Source organism: Simochromis diagramma, unplaced genomic scaffold (genome assembly GCF_900408965.1).
Source record: "Simochromis diagramma unplaced genomic scaffold, fSimDia1.1 OVJJ01000216.1, whole genome shotgun sequence".
Lineage (NCBI taxonomy): Eukaryota > Metazoa > Chordata > Actinopteri > Cichliformes > Cichlidae > Simochromis > Simochromis diagramma.
This window is the reverse complement of record NW_024386883.1, coordinates 19,203,418-19,226,880: the sequence shown is the minus strand read 5'-3', so window position 1 is coordinate 19,226,880 and position 23,463 is coordinate 19,203,418. Positions and strand designations below refer to the sequence as shown.

General features: G+C 43.8%; 1 protein-coding gene across 1 annotated transcript in view; it reads right to left on the bottom strand.

Annotated features, from left to right (window-relative positions):
* Positions 1-12,939: 12,939 nt before the first annotated feature.
* Positions 12,940-23,463, bottom strand: part of grk6 (G protein-coupled receptor kinase 6) — a 48,119-nt gene continuing 37,595 nt past the window's right edge. Inside the window, exons 8-16 of the mRNA XM_040032566.1 lie at positions 23,044-23,184; positions 22,136-22,326; positions 22,018-22,055; positions 20,859-20,948; positions 20,322-20,530; positions 19,011-19,148; positions 16,076-16,213; positions 15,117-15,251; positions 12,940-14,820 (exon numbers count right to left, since the gene is read on the bottom strand). Of these exons, the coding sequence (XP_039888500.1) occupies positions 14,770-14,820; positions 15,117-15,251; positions 16,076-16,213; positions 19,011-19,148; positions 20,322-20,530; positions 20,859-20,948; positions 22,018-22,055; positions 22,136-22,326; positions 23,044-23,184 (1,131 nt within the window). The 3' untranslated portion in view covers positions 12,940-14,769. The remainder of the gene's footprint in view (positions 14,821-15,116; positions 15,252-16,075; positions 16,214-19,010; positions 19,149-20,321; positions 20,531-20,858; positions 20,949-22,017; positions 22,056-22,135; positions 22,327-23,043; positions 23,185-23,463) is intronic.

Below are 23,463 nucleotides of genomic sequence, written 5' to 3'. Positions count from 1 at the left end.
TAGTTTACATCCAGAGTTATAGCAGTGCTACATGTTTTTTTAGTATATCATCTTTAAATATAACCTCTTGCTAACTCAAGTTTCAGAACTTTTTCTCGGCTGCCTGGACTTTCCTGGAACACCTATGCAACAAAACAGAGATAAACTCAAACTCGATCATGTCTCTGTTTCACACACTGTCCTGAGATCAAGAAACACGATGAACTTGAACCATTCTGGCCTTTCTTTTACTTGGAGTCATGTTTGGACATTAACCTGTAAAGAACAGAAGCTCAGTTGGATTATTTAAAGTCTGACAGGCTGCAGACTGCTACCGAGCCCGGCTGATGATGACCCGAAGCCTTTGCACAGGAAGTTTCCGGTTCTTCCCTCAGCATGAAGGTTTGATCGAGCAGCCATCGCTCACATGAACCCATCATCGCCGTGATGTCCCATGTGTAGTTTCCTTCATTAACTAGTATCAGGCTTCTCTGTGCATGTGAGGGTGGATGACCCGCCCACTGCAGACCTCAGGTAAACACGACTGACTGCAGTCATGCTGCAGCAGGTTTGCAAATAACTGTCGTCTAAAGTTTGAAGCAGCCAGTCTGAGTCGGTCTGCAGCACATCTCTTTCTAACTCAGGTGTTTGTACTGGATATAAGATGATGCACCTTCGTCACTGTGCGGTTAAATTGCTGCAATGCAGCAACTACATCACTATTTGTGGAGCAGTTTCTGTTTCATGTCTGGATAGTTCATGTTTGTGGTTTTCGCTAAAGTCTCTCAGATTAACATGCTGACCATGACCCAGTTCAGCTGACTCCGTCTTATACTCGTTTGGCTGCACCTCCCAATACAGCAACTAGATTGCAAGTAGTTGCAGACCTGTGCCCTATATTCAACACAACAGTTTGTTTGTGCCACCGTCTCCAACCAAGTCTTAGCGAGCAAAGAAAGCAGCTGCTCGAGTTCCCAAAGAGCAGGATGTGATTATGGTGATGAGGCCTTTCTTATTTTCTGAACATTTCTTTCTCCTCAGCATTTGTGCTTCTTTTCATTTCGCTGTTTGAGCATTTTTAATTTCCTTCTCTGAAACCCGCTCTGTATCTTCCTGAGGAAAAAGTGCTCTAAAAATAAAGTTTAATGATATTTAAAGTCAACAGCCTACATTTATCTTGTCTCTGAGGTGATGGGCTGGCTTTCCAGCCGAGACTGCTGAGCTTCGCGTCGTGCTTTAATCACAGGTTGCTCGCAGGTAGATTTTCAGGGTTTTGAAGTGACAGTGAGATATGAGGCGCTCCTCCCCGCCGCTCGAGTTTGAGGACTCTTCACACAGCTCACGACCTGATTGCTGAGAGGACACGGCGCCTCTCCTGCTCTGCCTCCTTCTCCTCGTTTGTATCTTCATGAAAGACAAAGTGGCTGCAATCATGAAATATGCGAGCAATCATCTTTTCCTCCTCTGCGTGCCACAAAGAGACGAATGCAGAGAGCGGCGGCGAGCGTACGCTACGGGTGTCTGCGTGGGTGACAACACGTGTGGGCGTGTGTCTACTTACAGTATAATCGCTTCATTGAAATCCTTCCTGATTCCGAGTTGCCGTGGTAACGCGGGTTAAAACGGAGGATGGATGGGAGATGTTGACACTCGTGCATGCTGCTTGTTTCTGCACCAATTTCATTTTCTAATTTTACTTTATGGGGCTTTAATTTCTCCCCGTGTGATCGAGAAAGACATTCTCATTTTCTGAAAAAAGATCCCACTTCTCTCCTAACACGTGGATATCTGCCCTCTCTCGTGATTAACTTTCATTATGTGGAGCAATGTCAGCCAATAAGGAACGATTAGTAAACTGTTATGATGGAATATAATGAGATGAGATGGCAAACGTGTCAGATGTGGGTTTTGTTATCAGCCTGTCTGCAGCAGCAGACCCACCTCCGTGAATTGAGTGCGTTAATTATTGTTCTGAGCCTGCGGGTCCAAACTGGGCAAAAACTGAACCATGAAATAAGTAATATGGGTCAGAAAATAAATGCAGCTGTCTTTGGTTTTTAATCAGGTGACATTAGATTGATAACTTGCACACGGTCACATAACAACAACAAGATCTCAGATCAGTATCACCAGAGCCTGATGGGTATAAACAAAATGTAAGACATTTGATGAGCTTAATGCTCGAGTCGACTCGACAGCGGCACGACCAAAACTCCGTGCGATGAGCTTACGGCCTCGGTGCATCTCGGGGACTGCATCTTCAGCCAGTCGCAGTCAACCGCCATCTTCAGGACAGCTTTGGTGAGACAAGACGGCAGTTACACAGCAATGACTTTTCTACGAGCCAGTGCTATCCTCTACCCTGTTGCATGCTGGGGCAGCAGGTTGAACGTTGCTGCTGCTAACAGACTCAATAGACTGATCTGCAAGGCCAGCAATGTTGTAACCAACATAATTTCTCTAGGGATCAATAAAGGATTTTGACTTTGATTCTGATAAGACGCAGTCAGCCTGCTATCAGTCTGTGGCTGAATCAAGTCACCAATTATATGCAACCTGTTTGTGATGAAGTTAAATGAAGTTAGAAGTACAACCAGTTGAGTTTCCTGAATGTGGTCATCCACAGGTTGGTGGTGTTGCCTGCTGATCCTCTGGATGACGAGCAGGGCGGTGCAACTGAATGTTCACCAAACATGAAAAAATTAAATTCACCTGCCATCGTTCCCAGTTCCAAAGAGGTTTTATTTTGACGGTAACATGTCAAACCAGCATAACCATCGCCTCTGCCGGCATTAATATGGACCTATGATGTCAGCGGTTCACATTCAGCTCAGAAGAACGAGTCTGTTTGATTTAATTTTGTTGTAATTAACCAACATATTAAACGATTCTTGAACATAAGCTTTCTTTGCTGGAAAATCTAAGAAGGACGTCCAGGAAATGTTCAAGAAGTCGGGCTAACAGCCAGCCTGTGTCGAAATGTTTGCTGGGAAATCTTTTAAAAACAGGAATGTGCGTCATATTTATGTTGGTTATAATTTCAGTGGTTAATGCAGGAACTAGTACAAGTCATTAATATTTGCAGCAGCCATGTGCTAATTTGTTTAACTGGTAATTTGGTGTCGTAGGAGAAATATAATTAATTGTCGTCAGCACTGAAATAGAAACTCACACTGTGTTCTTCAATAACACCAACAAACATAACAGAAGTGATAAAGGTCCAAGAACAGCTCCCTGTGGAACACCACATTTCAGCATACATTCAGCAAACAGCAGTATTCAAATCCTTCGGCTTCCTGTTACGAAGTGTTCTGTGTCTGTTATACGCGCCGTGTCTCCCAAATATAATCACATCTGGTTCTGACAGCAGCCAAAACGCATTAAAATCTGTGAATAAGGTTCCCAGAATCCTTAAAGTGAGAAAGCTCCTGTTTCACATTAAATGAGAATATTGATGACAAATATCGGTGTCGCACTTAGAGCAGCATGTGGAGGAATTAATGAGACAATATTGACCATTTTGTGTTGGAGAAAATTACATGTTTCACACTAATTTCACCAAACGCTGCGCTGTAAGCCTTTAATAACTTGGGCTCAGCATTTCCACAGCTTATAGCTGCAGGCTTCTTTTGCTTTGGCATTAGCAGAGGGACTTTTGTTATCAGGAGGGACGAAAAATGGTTTGAAGGAACAAAGAGGAGTTCAGAGAGTAAAATAACAGGCTTGGTTCAATAGGAGGATCAGAGAAATGTGGACGGGGAATGTATCAAAGCTGTGAAAGCATTCACAGCAGTGTCACGGACAGACGTCACTGCAGTCTGACTCAAACCGACTTCTTTCTTTTTTATACGTGAAAATGATTCACTCGGCCGGATCTCTGCCCTGCTAGCTTATTACAGTTAATTTTACTCACCTGGGGAGTGACTGGCACTGATTAGATGGTGAGACGAGGCCCAGCAGGACTCGCCGACACCGCCGCATCTCTGAAATAATCTGCAGCCATTATTTCCAAGGACAAGCTGTTCATATTTTACATACTTGTGCTGTTTGGTGAAGATTAGTTTTTCGGCGCGGCGGCTAAATCACAGGTATGAGCCATGAGGGTAGGACGCCTGACGAATCTTCTTATGCTGGACTTCTGGCAGGTCGCAAATCCTGGTCGGTGGTGTTTTCATCTCAATCTGGTTTCTACATGTTTATTACAGCGAATATCTGAATGCACGAAATGAGCAGAATGTAATAAAACATTTTTTTAGCCTGACTCAGTGAGTTAGTGGAAACACCTCTACAGTAAAAAGTATTTTTCCAGTTTTGAGTTTTTAATGTTTGTCACATTTACATGTTTCACATCATCAAACGAAATGAAATGTTAGCTAACCCTTCATCGGCGTATCAAAGGTTTAACGAGTTAAGGGTTAGCAGGATGTTAGCTAACTAGTTTATATCTAAAAACGTTCTGATTAAAAACGTTCTGCACTCCTTCGATCAATCACTCCAGAAAACTAAACATCAGCCACGTTTACAGGTTAGTACTGGGTTGAAACGCAGGTTTCAAACCAGTACTAACCTGCAGGTCCAAGTACTGGGTTGGACCTGCGTTTCACCGCAACTCAAAGGTGATCTACTGGGCTGAGATCTGGTGACCAGCCATTTGAGTTGGACAAACCAGTTTGAAATGATGGAATATTACTTGCTGGAAGCAGCCATCAGAGGATGGATACTCTGTGGTCTTAATGGGATGGATGTGGTCAGTAACAACACTCAGTGCTGCGGTGTTTAAATGATGCTCAGCTGCTGCTAAACGACCACAGATAAGGCCAACAATACCCCACACACCGTTACACCACCACCACCAGTCTGAACTGATGTAAGCCAGGATGGATCCATGCTTTCATGTTGTTTACACCAAATACTGACAAAGCAATCTGAATGTCACAGCAGGAAGACTCATGTCACCAAACAATGCTTTTCCAGCCTCGGCTTCCTGTTGTTAGCTGACAGGAGTGACAGTCTGAGTGTGGTCTTCTGCTGTGCAGTCAGAGATGCTCTTCTGCAGACCGTGGCTGCAGAGACTGGTTCCTTGACTTCCTGTTGCTGTCTCATCAGCTTGTCTAGAGTGGCCATTGTCTGCTTTTATTCTCCATAAACTTTACAGATTGTTATCAGGGACAATCCCAGCAGATCATCAGTTTCTGAAACACCCAACAACCACGTTCAAAGTAACTTAAATCTCAGTTTCTCGTTTTGATCTGAGTTGCTGCCATGTGATTGGCTGATTAGAAATTTGCATTAGTAAGATGTGAATGGGTGTAGCTGACTGCAGACTGTGGTTCGGCTGATATAAACACACTGGCACAGAGATGATGGAGGATTTGTTTGTTCTTAATAAAGCTTCATGTTGAGGGTCAGAGACTGAGAATGACGACTGATAAATTCTTTAGGCTCGCGTTACGTAAAAAGGACGAGCACCTCTTCAGCAGATTTCATAGTCTCGTCTACATGCAGTCGGATTCCCGAAGGACTTCTCTTCTAAGTCTCCGTCACCGCTTTCCTTGAAACCATCATATTTTTTATCGAGGTCAAAAAACAGAGTTGGAGAGACGTCATCTTTCTAACGATTATTTGACTCGTCTGAATGTGTGCTGAGGTCGCTCCACAGCCAGGACGAGAGCTTTTATTTCAGTCTGTATTATGTTTTGTTAAAGCTTTTCAGGGTTTAAAGGCGATGGTTCCCAGAAAAGTGCTTTTATAATCTATGAAGCTATAACAGCGTGAAAGCAGCCGGAGCAGTTTTCACTATAAATGAATGAATGACGCCAGCGTGTTCCTCAGTGAAAGGCTCTCCGGGGTAATGAATAGTCTGTTAGCAGGAGAGCAGAAACAATGACGGACACATTCAGAGCTGCACCGCCTGAATCCTTGAACCACGCCAGCGGCGAGAAACTAACAGACCATTAACACACCTGCTGTCCTCATGTAGGTCGTTTAATTCAGGATAACTCGAGCTGGATTCAGTAACTTTGGGATTTGAAGATACATTTTTAAAGAGCTCCTCAGTCCAACCCAGTTTTTGCTCTCTTCTTTTTCTCCTCCATAAAAGGCCACGTTGTTCTGGAAGTCCCAAGACGAACAGAATCAACCTTTTGGGATTTACTTACCTGGATGAGCATCAAGACATTTAATCTGTTTGTAGGCGTATTCTGCCTTCAGATGATGAACATATGACTCGTAGGCAGAGATGGGCAGTAACGCGTTACTGTATTCTGATTACTTTTTTCAAGTAACGAGTAAAGTAAGGGATTACTATTGCAAAAACGGTAATTAGATTACTGTTACTTTCCCGTAGGAACGCTGCGTTACTGCGTTACTAAAACCGTGATTTTTTTGCAAGAATGTCTCATGACAGTGACGTAAGCGAGTGCGACGTTCGTGACAACAGCTGTGTGCAGATCAACAATGGATCACATATCGAGTGCAGGAGAGAGTATGAGCGTGCAGCGTTTAAAGCGTGGAAGTACTGACCTTACTTTGAGTTTGAATCCATAAAAAGTGACAAAAACATTAGCGTCCGCTGCTCACCGCGTGGGAAGAAAACTTCTTTTTACAGCGAAAAAACCCCCAAACTTCCAGGCAAGCACCGAGTGCGCTGCCACAGGAATGTGACATTCACAGAGAAACTCGCGGATTCTTCCACTGACTGCTGCGGCTCACCTGCACCAGGGTAAACCTCCACCTGCTATACAGGTGAAAATATATTATATTATAGTATATTAACCTTTATTTAACCAGGAAGATCCCATTGAGATTAAAAACCTCTTTTTCAAGCGAGACCTGGCCAAGATAGGCAGCAGCCAGTGTCTCATAGTTATAGAAATTACTCAATTAAACACAGGCAGCAACAACACACATACAAAAATAAATGAAAAAAAAAAAACATAAAATAAAATTCAGTAAAATTCAAATAAAATTCAAATAAAAAATCTGTTAAAATGATAATCAATCTAATTGAAACAGTTGCATGTTATGGACTTGGCCTCAAGGATTAGTAGTTTAGATTTAAAAGCACTTAATGAAATGAATTCAGTCATTTTCCAGTCGTTCTGCAGTTCGTTCCAAGCAAAGGGAGCTAAATGGACAAAAGCTCTTTTACCAAGTTCAGTTCGGGCAAATGGAACAGAAAGCAACAAGTAACCACGCGGACGAAGAAAATACCGACCAGCATGTTTCATTACAAGCAGGGAACATAGATAAGAAGGCAGCAACCCAAGTATCGCCTTATATATAAAACTGTATAAATGAGAGTTCCTCCGACCGTCCTACCTGAGAGTATAACTCACAGTGGTGAGTCTGAAATTTACGGTTAGTGATGAACCTCAGAGAAGCACGATACACAATATCAACCATTCAAAGACATTGAGCAGAAGCATTCATATATAGAATATCCACCTAATCTGGCAGAAGGAGGTCGATAGCAACAAGCAGCTGTTTTGGAACATTCACATTCAGAGCCAAAAATTCCAGTTGTTTGCAAATTGATTCTGATTGAACTATTGTAGCATCAAATTTTGACTTAACATAAGCAGCAACACCACCACCTTTCTTAAGCCTATCGGTGCAATAGATATTGTAGCCAGCCATGCTAACACGTTCATCAGATATATATTTATATAAATGAGGACAAAATCTGCATCTGCTGATTGAACCCAGATCTTGATCATATCCATCTTGGGTAACAAACTGCGCACATTAAGATGAACTATCTTCAGCCCAGGTGAGGATTTAAATTCAGATGGTGTCGGACTACACTGCAGCTCAGGGCCGGGGTTAGGTTGCACATTACCAGACAAGAGCAGTAGAAAGACAATCAGAAGTCTCTGCTTTGTACTTGTTGATTTTGACTTGTGAAATGTTGAAACAAAGCAGAATTTTTCATAACTAATTTTGTAATCGTAGAAAGCAAGAAGGTTTTGAAGGTGAGGTAAATCTTTGTGTAGTTCAAATGATAAATTCATGTCCTGTTCCAAATACACTGGAAATTGTACAGGATGCACAGCTGCAGTGACACATGTAGCTCTGGGGACCACGTCAGAATGGGGAAACTGTTAAATGTGCTCATCTTAGAAAAACTGAGTGTCCCAAAGTCCCCCGCAGCCAATAAGCAAAGTAAAGTTATTAAGAAAGCCATTGTCCAAAACACACAATGACTGTTGATGCTGAATTAAATAGGCTGCACAAACCTAGGATGGCAAGTAAGGCTCCAGCCAGAAGCTCAGATCCTGGTGAATGTGCTAGCAGAGGGGGCTTCAGTCAACAGCACAGCGCCCGGTGTGATGCAGATGAGCTTTTTCTAGCAGCACAGGCCTTGGTGTGGTGCTGATGTCTTCCACTAGCAACACAGATGCAGTTGGTTCAGCCGGCAGCGCAGGCCCTGGGGTGGTGCAGACAACTTCTGGTAGTAGCAGAGGTCCCAATAAATAGACCACTTTCCAAGAATTTAGAGAATACTTTAAAATAGTCTTGTTGGAAAAAACTAAAACCCATTTAAAATAGTTAAAAAACAAAAAAAATACCCCACAAATTCAAAGCAGACGTTCAACAAGGAGACATGCTGCTGCCATCTTGCAGCAGGTGCAGAAAGTGCGACTGCTGTGAGCACAATAGAGCAACAGGAGCACAAAGTCTTTGATTTTATTTATTTTCTGCTGTGTTTCACTTGCATCTATTTGTGAGTGTAAACACAAAAAATATTTTATTTTATGTGCAGGAATATACAGAAAATAGGTTTAAATGTTGAACAAATGTCTTCAAGTCAGAGGCATAGAATTTATTTTTGCTTGATGCATAAAGTTACACCGACTGCTGGGATATTTTGTCAGTGGCTGGGATAGTGGGAGTTTCTGAAAAAGCTTAAAGGTTAAAATCAAACAGGTTCGGTCTCCTCAAACCAAAACTACAGTCAGTTTTGTTCCTGTAGGAATCACAGGATCGGACTGGAGAAGTTGACTGCAACTTAAAATTCTGGCTATTCAACCTGCAGCAGATCGAGGTCTGGATGCAAGTTGAGCTTTTCTCTCAAAGAGCCTGACTTTGAAGTCCATAATGTGAAACAGTTTCTTTGAAAGTGTCCTTTCTCCATTTAGTGTTGATGGGTAGCTGTGTTTTTGTGGCCTGTATCTGTGTCTGGTCTCCTGTGAGTCATTCCTATCCAAGCACAGCGTCCTCAGTGACTCACAGGACAGGACGATGGGGCAACCACTCGCAAACATGCCCTTGAAGATTCTTCTCCAAGCGTAACATCCTCATTGACACACAGTATCACCGGGGCAACCACTCACAAACATGTCCTAACCTGTCCAGGTGTTGAGCTATAACCAGGTTTTACAAATGAATCAGGTTTCATTTTGCAGGTTGTGTGTGTGTAAAACTATAATATGAAACAAAAAGCTTAAATCAATCAATTATTGTTCCTCGTGCATCAACCTAAACTCTACCCAATCACAGGCATCTAGGGCGGGCCGTAGTGTCGCAGAATTTTGTAGAGGCTTTTCAAAGTAAAAGTGATCTAGAGCACCGCACGTTGATTCATGATGATTTTTTTGTCTTTTGTTTTAAAAAGCTGGTTACGGTCATATCTGACACGTCAGATAAGAACCGAGGTGACAGACGGTGTTTGCAGTGACGAGCGCTTAGACCTTTATGGACATGAAACCCAGCAACCAATCCAGAGACGCCCTGTCGTCAAGGCGCCACTCAGCTTCAGATCTGCACCTAATAGATCGAAGGTTTGAGAGAGGAGCGACGGAGGCGTCTATGTCCACCTGGAAGGAGTTCAGCTGAGGGCCTCACAGGTGATTCAACCTTCATCCTGTCATTTCATTCAATGTACCTGCGATGAATCCCCATCAGCTCTTATAACTCAATATGTCTGTATGGATGAGATGGTCAAACATCTTGAATAACATAAAAAATAACTTTAGACCACCGTGACATGAGCTGGGTGACTGAGAACCTCGACAGAGAAAATCTTTTCCTCTTCATCCTCACACATAAAAACACACCAGTGACGGGAGGAAACAGCAGCAGGCTTCAAACATACTGTGAATGTCATAGAGGACCTTCAAACACCAAAAGACACTTAGGATGGGATCTGTGATTTTCTGTACGTGACGTGTTTGGTTAAAACGACCTGGCGCTCCTTTCACAACAGAACAGAGCCGGTATCAAATAAGAAGAAGGGGTGGGGTTGCCGAGTGGCGTTCAGATGCACAACAAAAGCTCCTGTAAATACTTTCAGATTGAGACAGTTGAGATTTGTTGCTCATGAGATTATTTCCATCCATTTCTGTGACACTGATCAAGTCAGGCAGCGAATGAAATGAGGAGCTGTGGTGGAGGTGGGTTGCAAAGCGGTTTGCACAATTATTGGTGTCAGCTGAACCTGATGTGGGTGGGCTCTGAGATCATCTGATCTGCAGGTGAGCTGAACTTCCTGAACTGATACTTAAGATTAGCATCTCCTTCCTGGGACTCTTAGCAGCTCACTCAAACTGATTGTGGTCAGTGAAAGTCAGACAGCCTCTAACGGATCACTTCAGCACGCTGGACTTCCTGTGTCATGGAAACATTTGCGGTAGTCCAGAACGGGACTCTGTGGAGCTGAAAAATGTAAATCCGGTGGATAAACTCTTTTGTTCTGGGTGAGAGAGCGTACAAAGTTCCAAACACCCGGATTTTAAATGCATTTCTGTGAGTATACAGGACGTCGCAGCACCACAAGCTGCTTTGGGGGATCCTCCATTTTTATTTTGAGCGTGAAGCAAGCAGCACAACAATCAGACGTCTCTTCTACACGCAAAGTTTCTGCTGTGGTTTACCTTCTAATGTGTGGCTATCATTTGGAGCTGGACGCCACTGAGTCTGTCCTTAACCGACCAATCAGCACGCATTAGCAGAGTGGCTGTGTTTCAGGGGGGAAAACTCAGCTTTGCTTCAAGAAAAACTAGAGAACAAAAGTGTTGTTTTATTTCAGATTGGAGACTTCTTAGTTTCTGGGGCTTTATGGATATTTTTGTCTAAAACTGGCATAAATAAAACTTGTCGCATGTGCAGATCGGCTCTGGCTACATTCAGTGGAGGATGTGCTTCCTTCTTCCAGTGAGTCTGTGTAACTAAACTTCAGATCCACAGACCCCTGTTAATGACAATGTGGTTGACATCAGGTTTCATCCTGTCATTTAGAGACAATAATATTATTATATAAATCACAGTGACGACAGATGCTGGTGTTCACTGAAACACTGACGTTTCCAAACTCTGTCTGTCATCGAAGCATTTCAAAACTGCAGAGCAGGAGGAACAATACTGGTAGTTTGGGCCAGAAACTAAAAACGTAAGACTTTTGCACAGTGCTGTACCTCACAGGGTTGAGTCTTTTGTTTCTATTTTGCTTGGAAAATGTAAAATAGATGCAGCGATTTACTGAAACGTGCAAATATACATGGAAATACAGCACGTAAGGCAAAAGTCAATATTTGGTATGATCGCCTGTGTTCTTCAGCACAGTCTGAACTTTCTTTGGCAGAATTTCTTTCAGCAGTCTTCAGGAATCCTTCTCAAGGCTCCCTGAAAGACATTTAAAGCTCTTCTTGTGATGTTTCTGCGTTTTGTTCTATCCTTGGTCAGCGTCCGGGCTCTGGGGAAGCCGATCCAGGTATCCAGGTATGCTTTTACTGCACTGACAGTGTGTTTTTAAAGGTGCGCTGAAAATACAGGCTGCTGCCAATCGGATCCTTTTCAGATGATATTGGTATTAAAACCTTATGTTACATTTTGGGGTCAAAATTTCATCGGTTTTGACAATTACTGCGACAATGAAGCTTAAACTGTCACACAGTGTGTTTTACAGATGGCTGCAGATACTCACTGCTGTTCGTCTCTTCTCTTCTGTACATATTTCAAGGAAAAGTGTTACATTTGGATTCATCAGCCTTGTCACCACTGATTTTCAGTCCAGCTCTGGTGTCACTGAGACTCCTGCTGATGACGCTTCATAAAACAGTAGCTGGATCAGCTGAAGGTCACAGAGGCCTGGATTTTTCCCTCTTTCTTAACGTACTAATTTCAGCTAATCACTCTTTGAGAATCACCTCGTTGGTGGAAAAATATGATTCTGTCTGTCAAACCGTGTTACCTTTGTGATTTTGCACAGACTTAACTAAAGAAATGGGAACAAATGATGTGTTTTTGCAATTGGATGCTAGTAAGTGCTTAAAGATACAATTTAAAATCGGATGTTTGCTAAGTTGTCTGTTAAATGTAGACAAAATGCTGGTTAATCCCTTGAGTTGGGTGCATACTTTATGCTTAATGATTCATAGGTCAGTTAACACTGACTTAAGAAACAAAACAACAATCATCTGCAATGGTCAGGTGACAAAGCAGCCGATGTCCAAAGAAAAACTTTAAAACACCTTCAGGAAGCCTGGAGGATTCCTGACCTCAGTGGCTCAGAACGTTCGATATCACGTTAACTTTTTAAAAAACTGGATCATTTGTCCTCGAACGCTAAAAGCAGCAGTTTTTCCTGCTGTCGTGTAAGCAGGATCCCACTGAAGTCTGAGATTTATGGAAGAAACCATCAGTCACGCTCATGTTTGCCTTTCCTGCACAGTGGGCATGCCCGGGCGTTTACTTAGCTGCATTTAATACACGATAAGGTCATGATTCACCTCAGTGATCAATCTCACTATCTGACTGGCTAAAGGAAAATTCCATTTATTTTTTAACATTAGAGATATCAGGCGCACTAAAAGGTCAGCGGGTCAGGGGTCATGGAGGTCCATCCCATCACAGAGCACTTCCTGTCTGGTCTGCTGGGATACTTACGGAGCCATAATTATAACAGCTCAGTGCTCCAAATACAGACAAGCACAGACTGAGAAACACGACTAGAGCAAAGTGTCAAATCATGTTTTCTTTTATAAAACTTGGTGAAGAAAGTCTTAAAAAGTGACCGTATTTTATGGTACAGCTTTAATTCTGGAGCCTGTAAGCCAAGAGGAGGGTTTCCAAAATCATCCGCTACGGAGGATTAACATAACAGCAGAAACAAACGGATGTTTGTGAGACTTTGGCGTCTAGTTGCATCTGTTGTCCTAAAGGTCGTTCTGCAGAAACAACATGGCAGCCAGTCTGTACATTCAGAGGTATTTCATTTTAATAGCTTAGAGATAGAAAACCATTGACTGTAACCGTCCAACTTCAGTCTCAGGGTTTGACCCCAAAGCTTCAGTTATTCTTGTCGTTTCAGTTTCAGAGTGACTGAGAGAGTCTGGACTGAGTAGAAAGAACCCAGAGCAACTGGAGGCAGCAGAAACCCTGAGAGAAACGCAGTCTGCAGCACTAAACACTGGGACGAAAAGAAAAAAGCCTCATTGTTTTATCTGCAGCGCTTTATATTTGGCAGTATGAGTCTGGTCTGGGAGCTACAGCATCAGTGACAGGATCTGGGTTTGGCGGGGGGTTGCAAAGCAGCTTGCACCGGCTGCCAGCACAGCCAGTTTGTAACATGACCCGGTGCACGTAGATCAGTGTGTCATTGGCCTACATGATGATTTTAGTTTCCTTCACAATCACACAAGCCTTCTCTTGTCTCGCGATATGCAACAAAATAAGTAGTAACTATTTGTGTCATAATTTTGTAGTTTAATTTTTACCAACTAATTCAGATTTGTATCCACCTGGTCTTCAGTCATATACTGTCATCTTTTATTTAGATAATCAATCATAATCATTGTAGATCTTTGTGACATGTTGAGTTTCATTCATGCTGACTCTTGTGATTGAAACACAACATTTATGCCACTGAAGAAAAAAAAAAAACCTTTGGACAACCAGATGTGTTGGTGGGTAAACGAAACCCGGGCTGACTGTTGTTATTATCAGGGGTTAAAGGTGGCAGTTTGGAAACTACCAGAGCTGGTGTAACAGTTTTCTTTGCTGCTGCTCTGAAGTAATCATAGCTGCTTTCCAAACCTCGCCAGGATAAACCAGAGTGAGTGAAATGAAGGCACAATAAGGTGTGTTGGTCAATGCAGCTCTGAGTGACCAGAAGTGATTAAGGGTGATCATTTCTATCTCAGAGTTTCTGTTAAAACTGGACGGCTCATCTCCCATCACATCTGAAAACTGATATTTTACTGACAAGAGTGACTGAAGCTGCGCTGACACACACGAGGAGTCGATTGTCTCATGAAATCCATCGAAAAATTCTGAAAAAAACCCAAATGTTCAAACCCTGAATGTCCCAGCTCGCAAACAAGAGAATAAAAAAGCGGTGAGGTTCGTCTCAGCAGGATGGAGGGCAGAAGAAGTGGTCACAGTTCACAGGCTGAAAGTTTCCCTGGACAAAGACATGGAGGAATGTTCGGTCCTCACTTCACAGTGCCCTCAAGCAAGGCACTTCTACAGCAGGCGCTTGTTCCAGTGGAGCTGCTTCGCAGCCAGAAGCAGCCCTCAGTTCAGTGTGTGAGTGGAAGAAAACAAAAGCAAAGTCTTCCCTGGACAAATGACAACAACAAACTAAAAATAAAAGGCAAAAAACCAAAAAAAACCAGAGTTCATTTTCTGTCTCCGCCTCCTGATTTGAAACAGCAGATATTTCACACTTTTAAATAACATTAAACATTATGGCTATGATGAAAATTTACATTCTGACATTTAGATAGGACTACCGTAAAAATACAAATGTGCAAAAGTTGTAAACAAATCAGATGGTATGTGTGTGGTTTGTCACAGCCTGGTGGGCTCCTCGTCACTGTCGCTGCAGTTACCACAGCAGTCCTGCAGGGGGAGGAAGAGAGCACCGATGTTACTGTCATTCACAGATGAATGCAGATCATTTTTCTATCGACTAAATTTTATTCATGTATTTGTATTGTATGTATTTACTGGTCTTTTTTGTTTTTTACCATCTTGCTGTTTTACCATATTAACTCCGCCTTACTGACGTCCGTCTGTCGAGTTAGCTTACACTACACAGTTTAGTGTACTTTGTGCTAGCTCACAGCTCGCGTGTGTTGATGTATGCTGGTAAATAAAAGAGCGGTGATGTTCTGGAGGTGAGGGAGGTTGCTCACATTTCTGCCGAACAGTCGCTGCAGGAGTCCCTGTTTGGGTGTCGGAGACGGCTGTCCTCTCCAGTCCAGGTCAGGAGGAACCGCCCCGTCCTGGTAGAAAACGTTGAGCTCTGTGAAACACTCTGTCTCGATCATCTGCCGAGAAAAACACAAAAATCTCAGAACCTGTGCAAAAACACGGGGCAGTTAGGAGTTTGTTCTTTTTACCACTAACATGGTCAAAAGGCTCGACTTGTTCTGGACAGCAGCCGTTAGTGAAGCAGGTGGCGACAGATCTGGCAGGTTTGACATGGCATGAAAAAGGGATGAAGGTGGGTTGCAAAGCAGCCTGGACTGACTTTACGGCCTCCCTGATTAAAGCTGTGCTTGATTTCTGTAACATGTTTTACATTTAAGACTGTTTTTCGAAAGAACAAATATAATGTTTGGTTACTCGTGTAACCACGGTTCTCTGGAAATTGAGCACTGCATCTAATTACTGGGGGAGTGTGAACCATCCTGTAACTTCCTGTCTTTGCAAGAACTCGTGTGCTGGTGCTTTTGGCTTGTTGAATGTACTTTCCTGTACTTAAAACAAATGTAATCTTATATCAATTATAATTTAATTAGTCCCATCTTCAGCCTTTTGAGTCCCTTTTTATGTTTTGTTCTATCTGTTATTTATGTTTTAAACTGAAATCTGCTCTAAAGGTCAGGCGACTTTTCCTAACAGTCACCATTTTCTCGGGTGAACAGTGTGCGCAACGACAAACTGAGGACTGTGTTTTTCCAATTAGGTATTTTTATCCTCCTCCTACTGAGATGGAGCAGCAGCAGCATGTTTAACATTTTCTCACTGCTGTTAGTCATAAATGTCAAAACCTCTAAAAATCATGATGCTGGTGGTAACATCATCAGGAGAACAAATTCCTTTTCCTGCATTTTTTACAGCAGGAGTGTGCCGAGTGTGAGTCTCTAACCTCGTTTTGCCAGGGAATGGAAACGCTGCCCGTGGACACTTTACTGTAGAAAGACTCGTCCTTGGGCTCCAGCTCCACCCCTTTAACTGTGGAGAACTGCTCGATGTCCAACACGTCTTTACAGTAGATGGCCTGAGGCTGAAACACACAAACACACAGCCGATAAGGTCGTCAGTCTCAGCAGAGACAAGTCCAAACATCTCCAGTTATCTGACCCCACGTTGGCTTCCTGCCTTTGCCATCGTTTCCACGTGCATCACCCCGAGTCTTCGCCCTCCCCTCGTCAGACCTTCTGTTTACCTCCAGCACAAGTCTGCGTTTACCTTTTCAGTCTTCTTTGGCTTTTATTGGGAAGCTCCTGCTTCACCCTGACAGCGCCTTCAGTCTTTTGAGTTCCTTTTTATGTTTTGCAACCTGCCAGTTTGCCTCGTCGGTGGCCTCTTTTGGAGGCACACCTGAAGGGGAAAAACACCTTGAAACCAAACTCTGCGTCTCTTTGATTAGATGTAAGCTCGCTCTGTACCCGCCCAACACGAAACCTGCTGTATGGATCCTTCCTGTTACAGACGCCGTGCAGCAGCTTCACAGAAATCACGCCAGGGCCTCGGAGACGCACTCACGGTGCTGTGGAGTGCTCTCATTGTACAGCCTCTCACTCAGAGTTATTATTAGATACTTGGCTCTCGCATTATCGGCTAACGCACAAAATCAGCGAGGTCGTCCCACCTGACCCCTCAGAATCAGCTCCATTAATAGAGCCAGTATCTGACATCACACGCTGTAGGTTTTCTAAGCTTTGGTCCTCAGAGCAGGCAGAGTGGGTCAAACATTTGGTGCTTTTTAAGTCACTTAATCCATTTTTACATCTACATGAAAACTGCCTATGAAGCTATGAGGGTTCAAAAATGCAGAATAAAAAAATAACTGAATCTTCTTTTTTAAGCAGCTTCCTTTGGAGGTCACCACCGAGGATCATCTGCCTCCATTTCATCCTCCTCAGTCACGCCGAGCATCTGCAGTTCCTCCTTTCTTTCATAAAAAATGCATCAGCTGATTCTGAGGGTCGGATCAGGATCCGGTTGATCTTTTATGCCAGATGTGTCCAACTCCAGGCCTCGAGGGCCGGTGTCCTGCAGGTTTTAGATCTCACCCTGGGTCAACACACCTGAGTCACATGATTGGTTCGTTACCAGGCCTCTGGAGAACTTGTTGACGAGGTGATTCAGCCATTTGAATCAGATCAAGTAACGACACAGAAAACCTCAAAACCATCCAGACTTAAGTGATTAAATTGATTTTATTACTTAAGTTAGTGCAGCCTGGCTTTAAGACGGACCTTTGTCTTTGTTTGGATCGGTGACGTGATTGGAGGCTTTTTGCTGCTTGAATAAAGTGAGCGTGGCTCACACCGGGCTAAGGCTACGTTCACTCTGCAGGTCTTAATGCTCAAAGATGTTTGCTGCTCTCACAACAAAAATGCGACAGCAATACCGCTTTGTGAACGCTCAAGGCCCTGCGCAAAAGAAGTCAAACGCGCCTGTTTAACCCGACCAAATTATTTTTGTCTGCTGGCCTTATATAACGACTTCGACTTACGTTTCCCACTTTTTGCTTTAAATTATTGACATAATAATGTAAATAACCTAATAATGATCCTTATTGCTGTTTTAGAGGAGCGCTGCTTCAAAGGATAGCTGCAGATTTCTGTCAGAATCTGCAGATTATACAGAACAAATAAAATGTTCACGTTTCTCCAACGTTGTCTTCCCAGCAGTTTCACTAACATCTACACTGGATGGCCAGGAAGCGTTCGCGATGTCTTCTCCGGCGCTGATAGTTGGCGTCTGTCTTGTGTCAGTGACGTAAAAGACGGATTTAATGCGACTTGACCATCAAACAGCAGTCGCTTTATAAAACAGATATGTATCGATTCAGGACCACATACGAAAGTGACCCAGATCGGATTTGAAAATATCGGATTTGTGCCGGTCACACTGTCACACCATGATCGGATAGATGGGTCGCACAGGGTCAAAAAAGTCGGGTTTGATGCGCTTTCGCCTGCAGTGTGAACGCAGCCTTAGTCTGTGACGTTGGCTGACGATGCACAGACAGCTCTGATAGTCTTAACGGCAGAATCACAGAATCATCGTTGATCCCAGCGAGCCACATGACGTGACCCCAGAGATGTTACTGAGTTTGGTATTTTTGTGATATTTAATGTTTTGAGTTCTTCTTGTGTATTTAGTATCACGGGTGGAATAAAATGTTTATTTTGCACTAACTCACAAGAATCACAAGTCCTTCTATAACAGTTTTATGTTTTTATAGATTTTTAATCACCATCTGTGGAGTAGGTGGCGCTTGAGTCATGTGATGTATGAAACACCTTTTGATTGGTTAGACGCTGTCGAGTCTAGTTTTTACATTTTCTTGCCCCTCCCCCTCGTCTTCACCTGTCGCTGACTGTTGTCAGCTGCTGTGTGCTTTGCTCCCTCATGCGCCTCGTTGTGTCATCACTGCCTCGTCTATAAATAGTCTTGTTTGTTAAGACTTCTGTTTATGATCCCTGATTTGCTCGCTGCGTCCTTCCTGATTTCTCGTGTTTATTTTTGGATTTCAGGGTTTTTTTCCAACCTTTGAACTTTGTGACTTTGTACTTTTGAACCTTCCAAAATAAAGGCAAACTCTGTACGCACTGACAGATACAGAGCTCATCATTTGTCTTCACTCGGGGAAACAAAAATGAATGTGTGACGGATGAAGAGTCTCAGACTTCATCTCGGGTCACCAACAAACCTGTTTTCAGGCTCGTACCTGAACGTCAAGTCACAAACTTGTCAACGACTCTTCAGAAGCCGAGTTTTGAGTTTCGAGTATCTACATGATAAAAATGAAAATCTTTTTAAGGTCGGTGTGCTCGCTCTGGACTTACATCAGGGATGAAGGGTGTCTGCAGCATGCCGGCCTCCAGCCGTTTGAAGTTGATGGAGCGGAAGATGGGATGAGCTTTGACCTCAGTGGCTCCGCCCCCCAGGCAGCCCAGCCTCTCGGTGGGATCTTTGGCCAGCAGCTGAGGGGTTAAAAACACAGCAGAGCTTTAGAGAAGGTGGAGAGTTGCTGCTTCAGGTCAGGCGTTAAAGCATCAGCGGTTACGCCTCAGACAAAAGTTGAGCCGGGTTTCATTTTCCACCAGTTTTACAGAGTTTTAGCAGGAAGCTGTGTGTTTGTATTCAAAGCATGACGTGTCTGCGAAAAGCAGCCAAAGGCAAAGAGTTCTGGATGTTTGCTACCCTCTTCATTAAAACGAAGCAGACACAGTGCCAGTGACCAGCTTTGCTTGTCTGGCCTCCACAGTCTGTACGCATCGTGAGTCTGATCTTCAGGAGGAAGTTCCCTCGTCTAAAGCTTGTTTTCCCTAAGCATGGAACAGGTTTTCCTGAAACCCTGCAGTGAGATGACAATAATTTCCCATCTTTGAACCGTGTGCACTCGCCCTCCAGGTGTCCAATTATGAGTCAGGATAAACTCCGACTACAGGTGAACCACAGATCTCACCTTAATCAACCTCCCACCTGACTTTCATTTAAAAAAAAAGATGCAGGTGGAGATCTGACCAATGACCAAAAACAAACTGCAGTATTTCCTGTTGGGAGGTTATTCCGTCTTCTGTTTGTTAGCAGACTCAGCAAACATGGCTGAACCGCAGACGGACGACTCGCCGCGAAGACGGCAAACGCACACGTCTGCGTCGTGTCCCTGGACGTTTCTCTGCGTGAGAATTCGGTCATTTGTTTCGTCCAATCACCAAAATCTGGGACGATGTTTATAACGAGGTTTGTGATTTGGCCCTCGACCATGACGTGGTGCAGCGTTTTAAAATGTTTGCCTTTCACGCCAAAGAAGGCTGGATTCTGGGGGGAGACACACCCCCAGCCTCGTGGAGTTATGAGCTGACGTTGTCTTATGTTCGGTTCTGAGTCTGGATGAATGGGATGAATGTATCTGGGTACAGCTAATCTGGATCCACACGTCCTCCTGGATCCAGGAATATTGGACGATTACGAATAATCGCGGGGAGCAGGGAGATCTCGCCGCAACGTTTCAGCCACTCTGAAAAGCTGAGTCTAAAAACCAGAGTAAGAAAACATCAGTCAGCTGATGGCGTGACTGAGGTGGCAGATGGGAGCTAAAGACGCCGAAGAGAAAGAAGCTGATTTGGCCGCTCGCCGGCGCATCCACCCACCATTTTACAGAGGGACTTGGCATCCTCGGAGAACTTGCTGGAATATTCCTCCTCCACCTCCCTCACCAGCCGCTCCACTTCCTCCCTCTTGATCTTCTTCTTCCTCTGCTGGAAAGGCGACTGGCCCTCGATCATCTCGTACAGCAGGCAGCCCAGCGCCCACCAGTCAGGGCTGAAGGTGTACCGCTCGTTTTTCACCACCTCTGGAGCTGGAGGGGAGCGAGGAGGCGGTGGGAGAGAAATTAGAAATCTGGATCGTAAGGTGGATGTTTGTACTACAGTAAAAGTACAATTACCACTTTGTAAAAGTCCTGAACTAGATAAACTGAGTACAAATACATGGGAATAACCAAATGTTTCCCAACACTCGAGTGTTAAGTGTAAAAGCTTTGTTACTGTGAAACGTCTCAGTGTTAAATTAAAGTTGGTAAAAACATTTAACGTTCCTTTGAAATGTGTTTGATGTGAAAGCACTTCATACTCTAGTGCAGTGCTCACATAAATGTACTTGCTCAGTAAAGGTCAGAGGTCACTTACACATGTATCCCACTGTTCCCACTCGTCCCTTGATGCTTTCTCCCTCTGGCACATGAACCGCTAGACCCAGGTCTGATATCCTGATGTGACCTGAAGACACAAACGTTAGCACACATGAGGATAATCGGCTAATTAAAGATTTACTCCATCTACCCATCTGCTCGAAGCTCCCTCCTGTGGTCCACTCGCTCTACACAGGCCCCTGTTTCTGACTTCTTGAGACTTTCAGTCACTGGTGAATCAACTGTAGACAGTTTTGTAGGCCTGCCGCTTCTTTTTTCCTCCACTTGTCCAACATATCTCAGTATATGTTAGCATGCTGAGATCAGTTTTCAGCTAACAGCTCTATGAAAAGCGCCTTGCTGCAAAATGGCATTAAATACCTTCCAGACTGTCATTTTTATTGATTTATCTAAAGGAATGGAAACAAATTATGTTTTTGTGTTAGTAACAAACTGCGAGTTCTTTGCAAACGTGTCTGTTATGTGGACACAACACTGGTTCATCCCTTGAGCTCTTTTTAAGATTGAATTATTGAAAAGTCAGAGTTAAAGTGGTCCAGGTCTGAGCGACGCTCAGCGAGCTGGAGAACTATTGCTTAAGAAACTTTGAAAGTGACAACAGAGTCTGGCTCACTGTAAAGAAAGGAGGGGTGGCTCAGGACTGTGTTTAGAAATCATTCCCATTGAAGGCTCAGATTCATCGAACAAACCATCAATCATCAAGTTTTTGCAAACGGAGAATCTCAGATTTAGACTTTCATGGCGTTTGTCTTTAGCTTCAGTCACTCTGTTAGTGATGTCAGCAGAGACTGGCGCTGGCTGAGACGAGTTTCCTGGAGTCAGAGCGCCCTCTGGTGTTTAACAACAAACACTGAAACTGCAAAAGTGAATCTTGGAGTGGAAGCGGAGCTGCGTTAACCATAAATGCTTTTTAATCTGTATTTGAGTCAGATAAATATGACTTGGTGCTTCCCAGAGATCTTTAACAAGGCCTCATTTTCACCCTCCTCCCCCCCACCTGCCATATTTTTATTTTTCCAAACACTGACTGGAAGTACTGCAAAAGTTCATCGTGCAATGTTACTGAAAGACGTGCAGAATTAAAGATTTGATGATGTTTGAGGTGGCGATATCTCCTCCTCGGTAATCGGACTCACCGTGGTCGTCCAGCAGGATGTTTTCTGGCTTTAGGTCCCTACGCAGAAGATAAAGACACAGAGAGTGAGCAGAAAGGCAGGAGCCAATGAGACGAGAGGAAGGTGTCCGGGTGCTCACCTGTAGACGATCTGCTCCCGGTGGAGGTCCTCCAGGCCGCAGCAGATCTCCGCGGTGTAGAAGATGGCTCTCTTCTCATCGAAACCCGCGTCACCCATGTGATAGATGTGAAACTTTAAATCGCCGCCGTTCATGAGAGTCAGCACGAGGCACAGGGCGTCCTTGGTCTCGTAGGCGTACGCTAAACTCACCTGGAGATGGACAGGAGTCGTGTGTTTAAGCATTTGGAGCTGGGAGTGATTCATGGACTCTTCTAGGGCGGCTTTGCATGATTCACACAACTTTCAGCCGTTTGTGACTAAATCGACGAGCTGATCTGAGAGCTGCTCTATAGCCCTGAGGTTCAGCTGCTTACACACATGTGGATGAAGATATGTGGAATCTGTAGGCAGCCAATAAGATCTCTGACACTGAGAGGTCGACTGACTGATGCAGGGGAAATGCTGTGGCTGGTTTTCATTTAGGATTTAAACGTATTTGCAACGAAGACGTTGAATTGCATCAAAAATGTGCGCACTGTCCTCAGATGCCGTGCTGCAGAGATTCTGAGTTTGTCGGCGCCGTCGACTGTTTTCTTTTGAAAACTGTAATCCTTTCAAGTTTAGTTCAGCATGTTCTGTTCTGCACACATAAACACAAAAACCTCGTCCCAAAGATTTCCAAACTGATTAAGATGTGTTAATTAAAGCCGTCTGTGAGTTTTCGCATTAAACCCCGGGAGACGGTGTAGGCCCGAGAGCCCGGACGAGCCGACTGACGGCCGTCCAAATCAAATAACAGCTGAACGAAGTCCATCTGGTGGAGAATCAAACCACAGCAGAGACGCTGAAAACCTCAGCGCTGCCTTTTAATTACTGCCACCGCGACGATCCCTCGAGCTGAATCTGAAGCTGAGATGAGATACTTACTACAAATCTGCTGTTGACTTTCTCCAGGATCTGCTTCTCGTTGAGGGCCATAGACTCTCCTTTCCTCTTCTTTATCCTCTTCTTCTCCAGCTTCTTGCAGGCGTACATTTTCCCCGTGGCTCGTACCTGACAGGCACACACCTGCAGAGGACGGGGTGGAAGAAAAAGGACACGTTAGGATCCCTGAAAATATCATCATTTAAAAAAGAAAAATTAAAACCAACAAAACTATGGAAGCCCGTTTCCACCACACACAAAAAAGTATCTATAACTCGAAATTTCGAGTTATTTTCTCAAAATTTCAACTTATTAACTCAAAATTTTGAGAAAATAACTCGAAATTTCGAGTTATAGATACATTTTTTTTTTTAGTGGTGGAAACGGGCTTCATTACAAAACCTCGCTGGAAACTGACTGAAA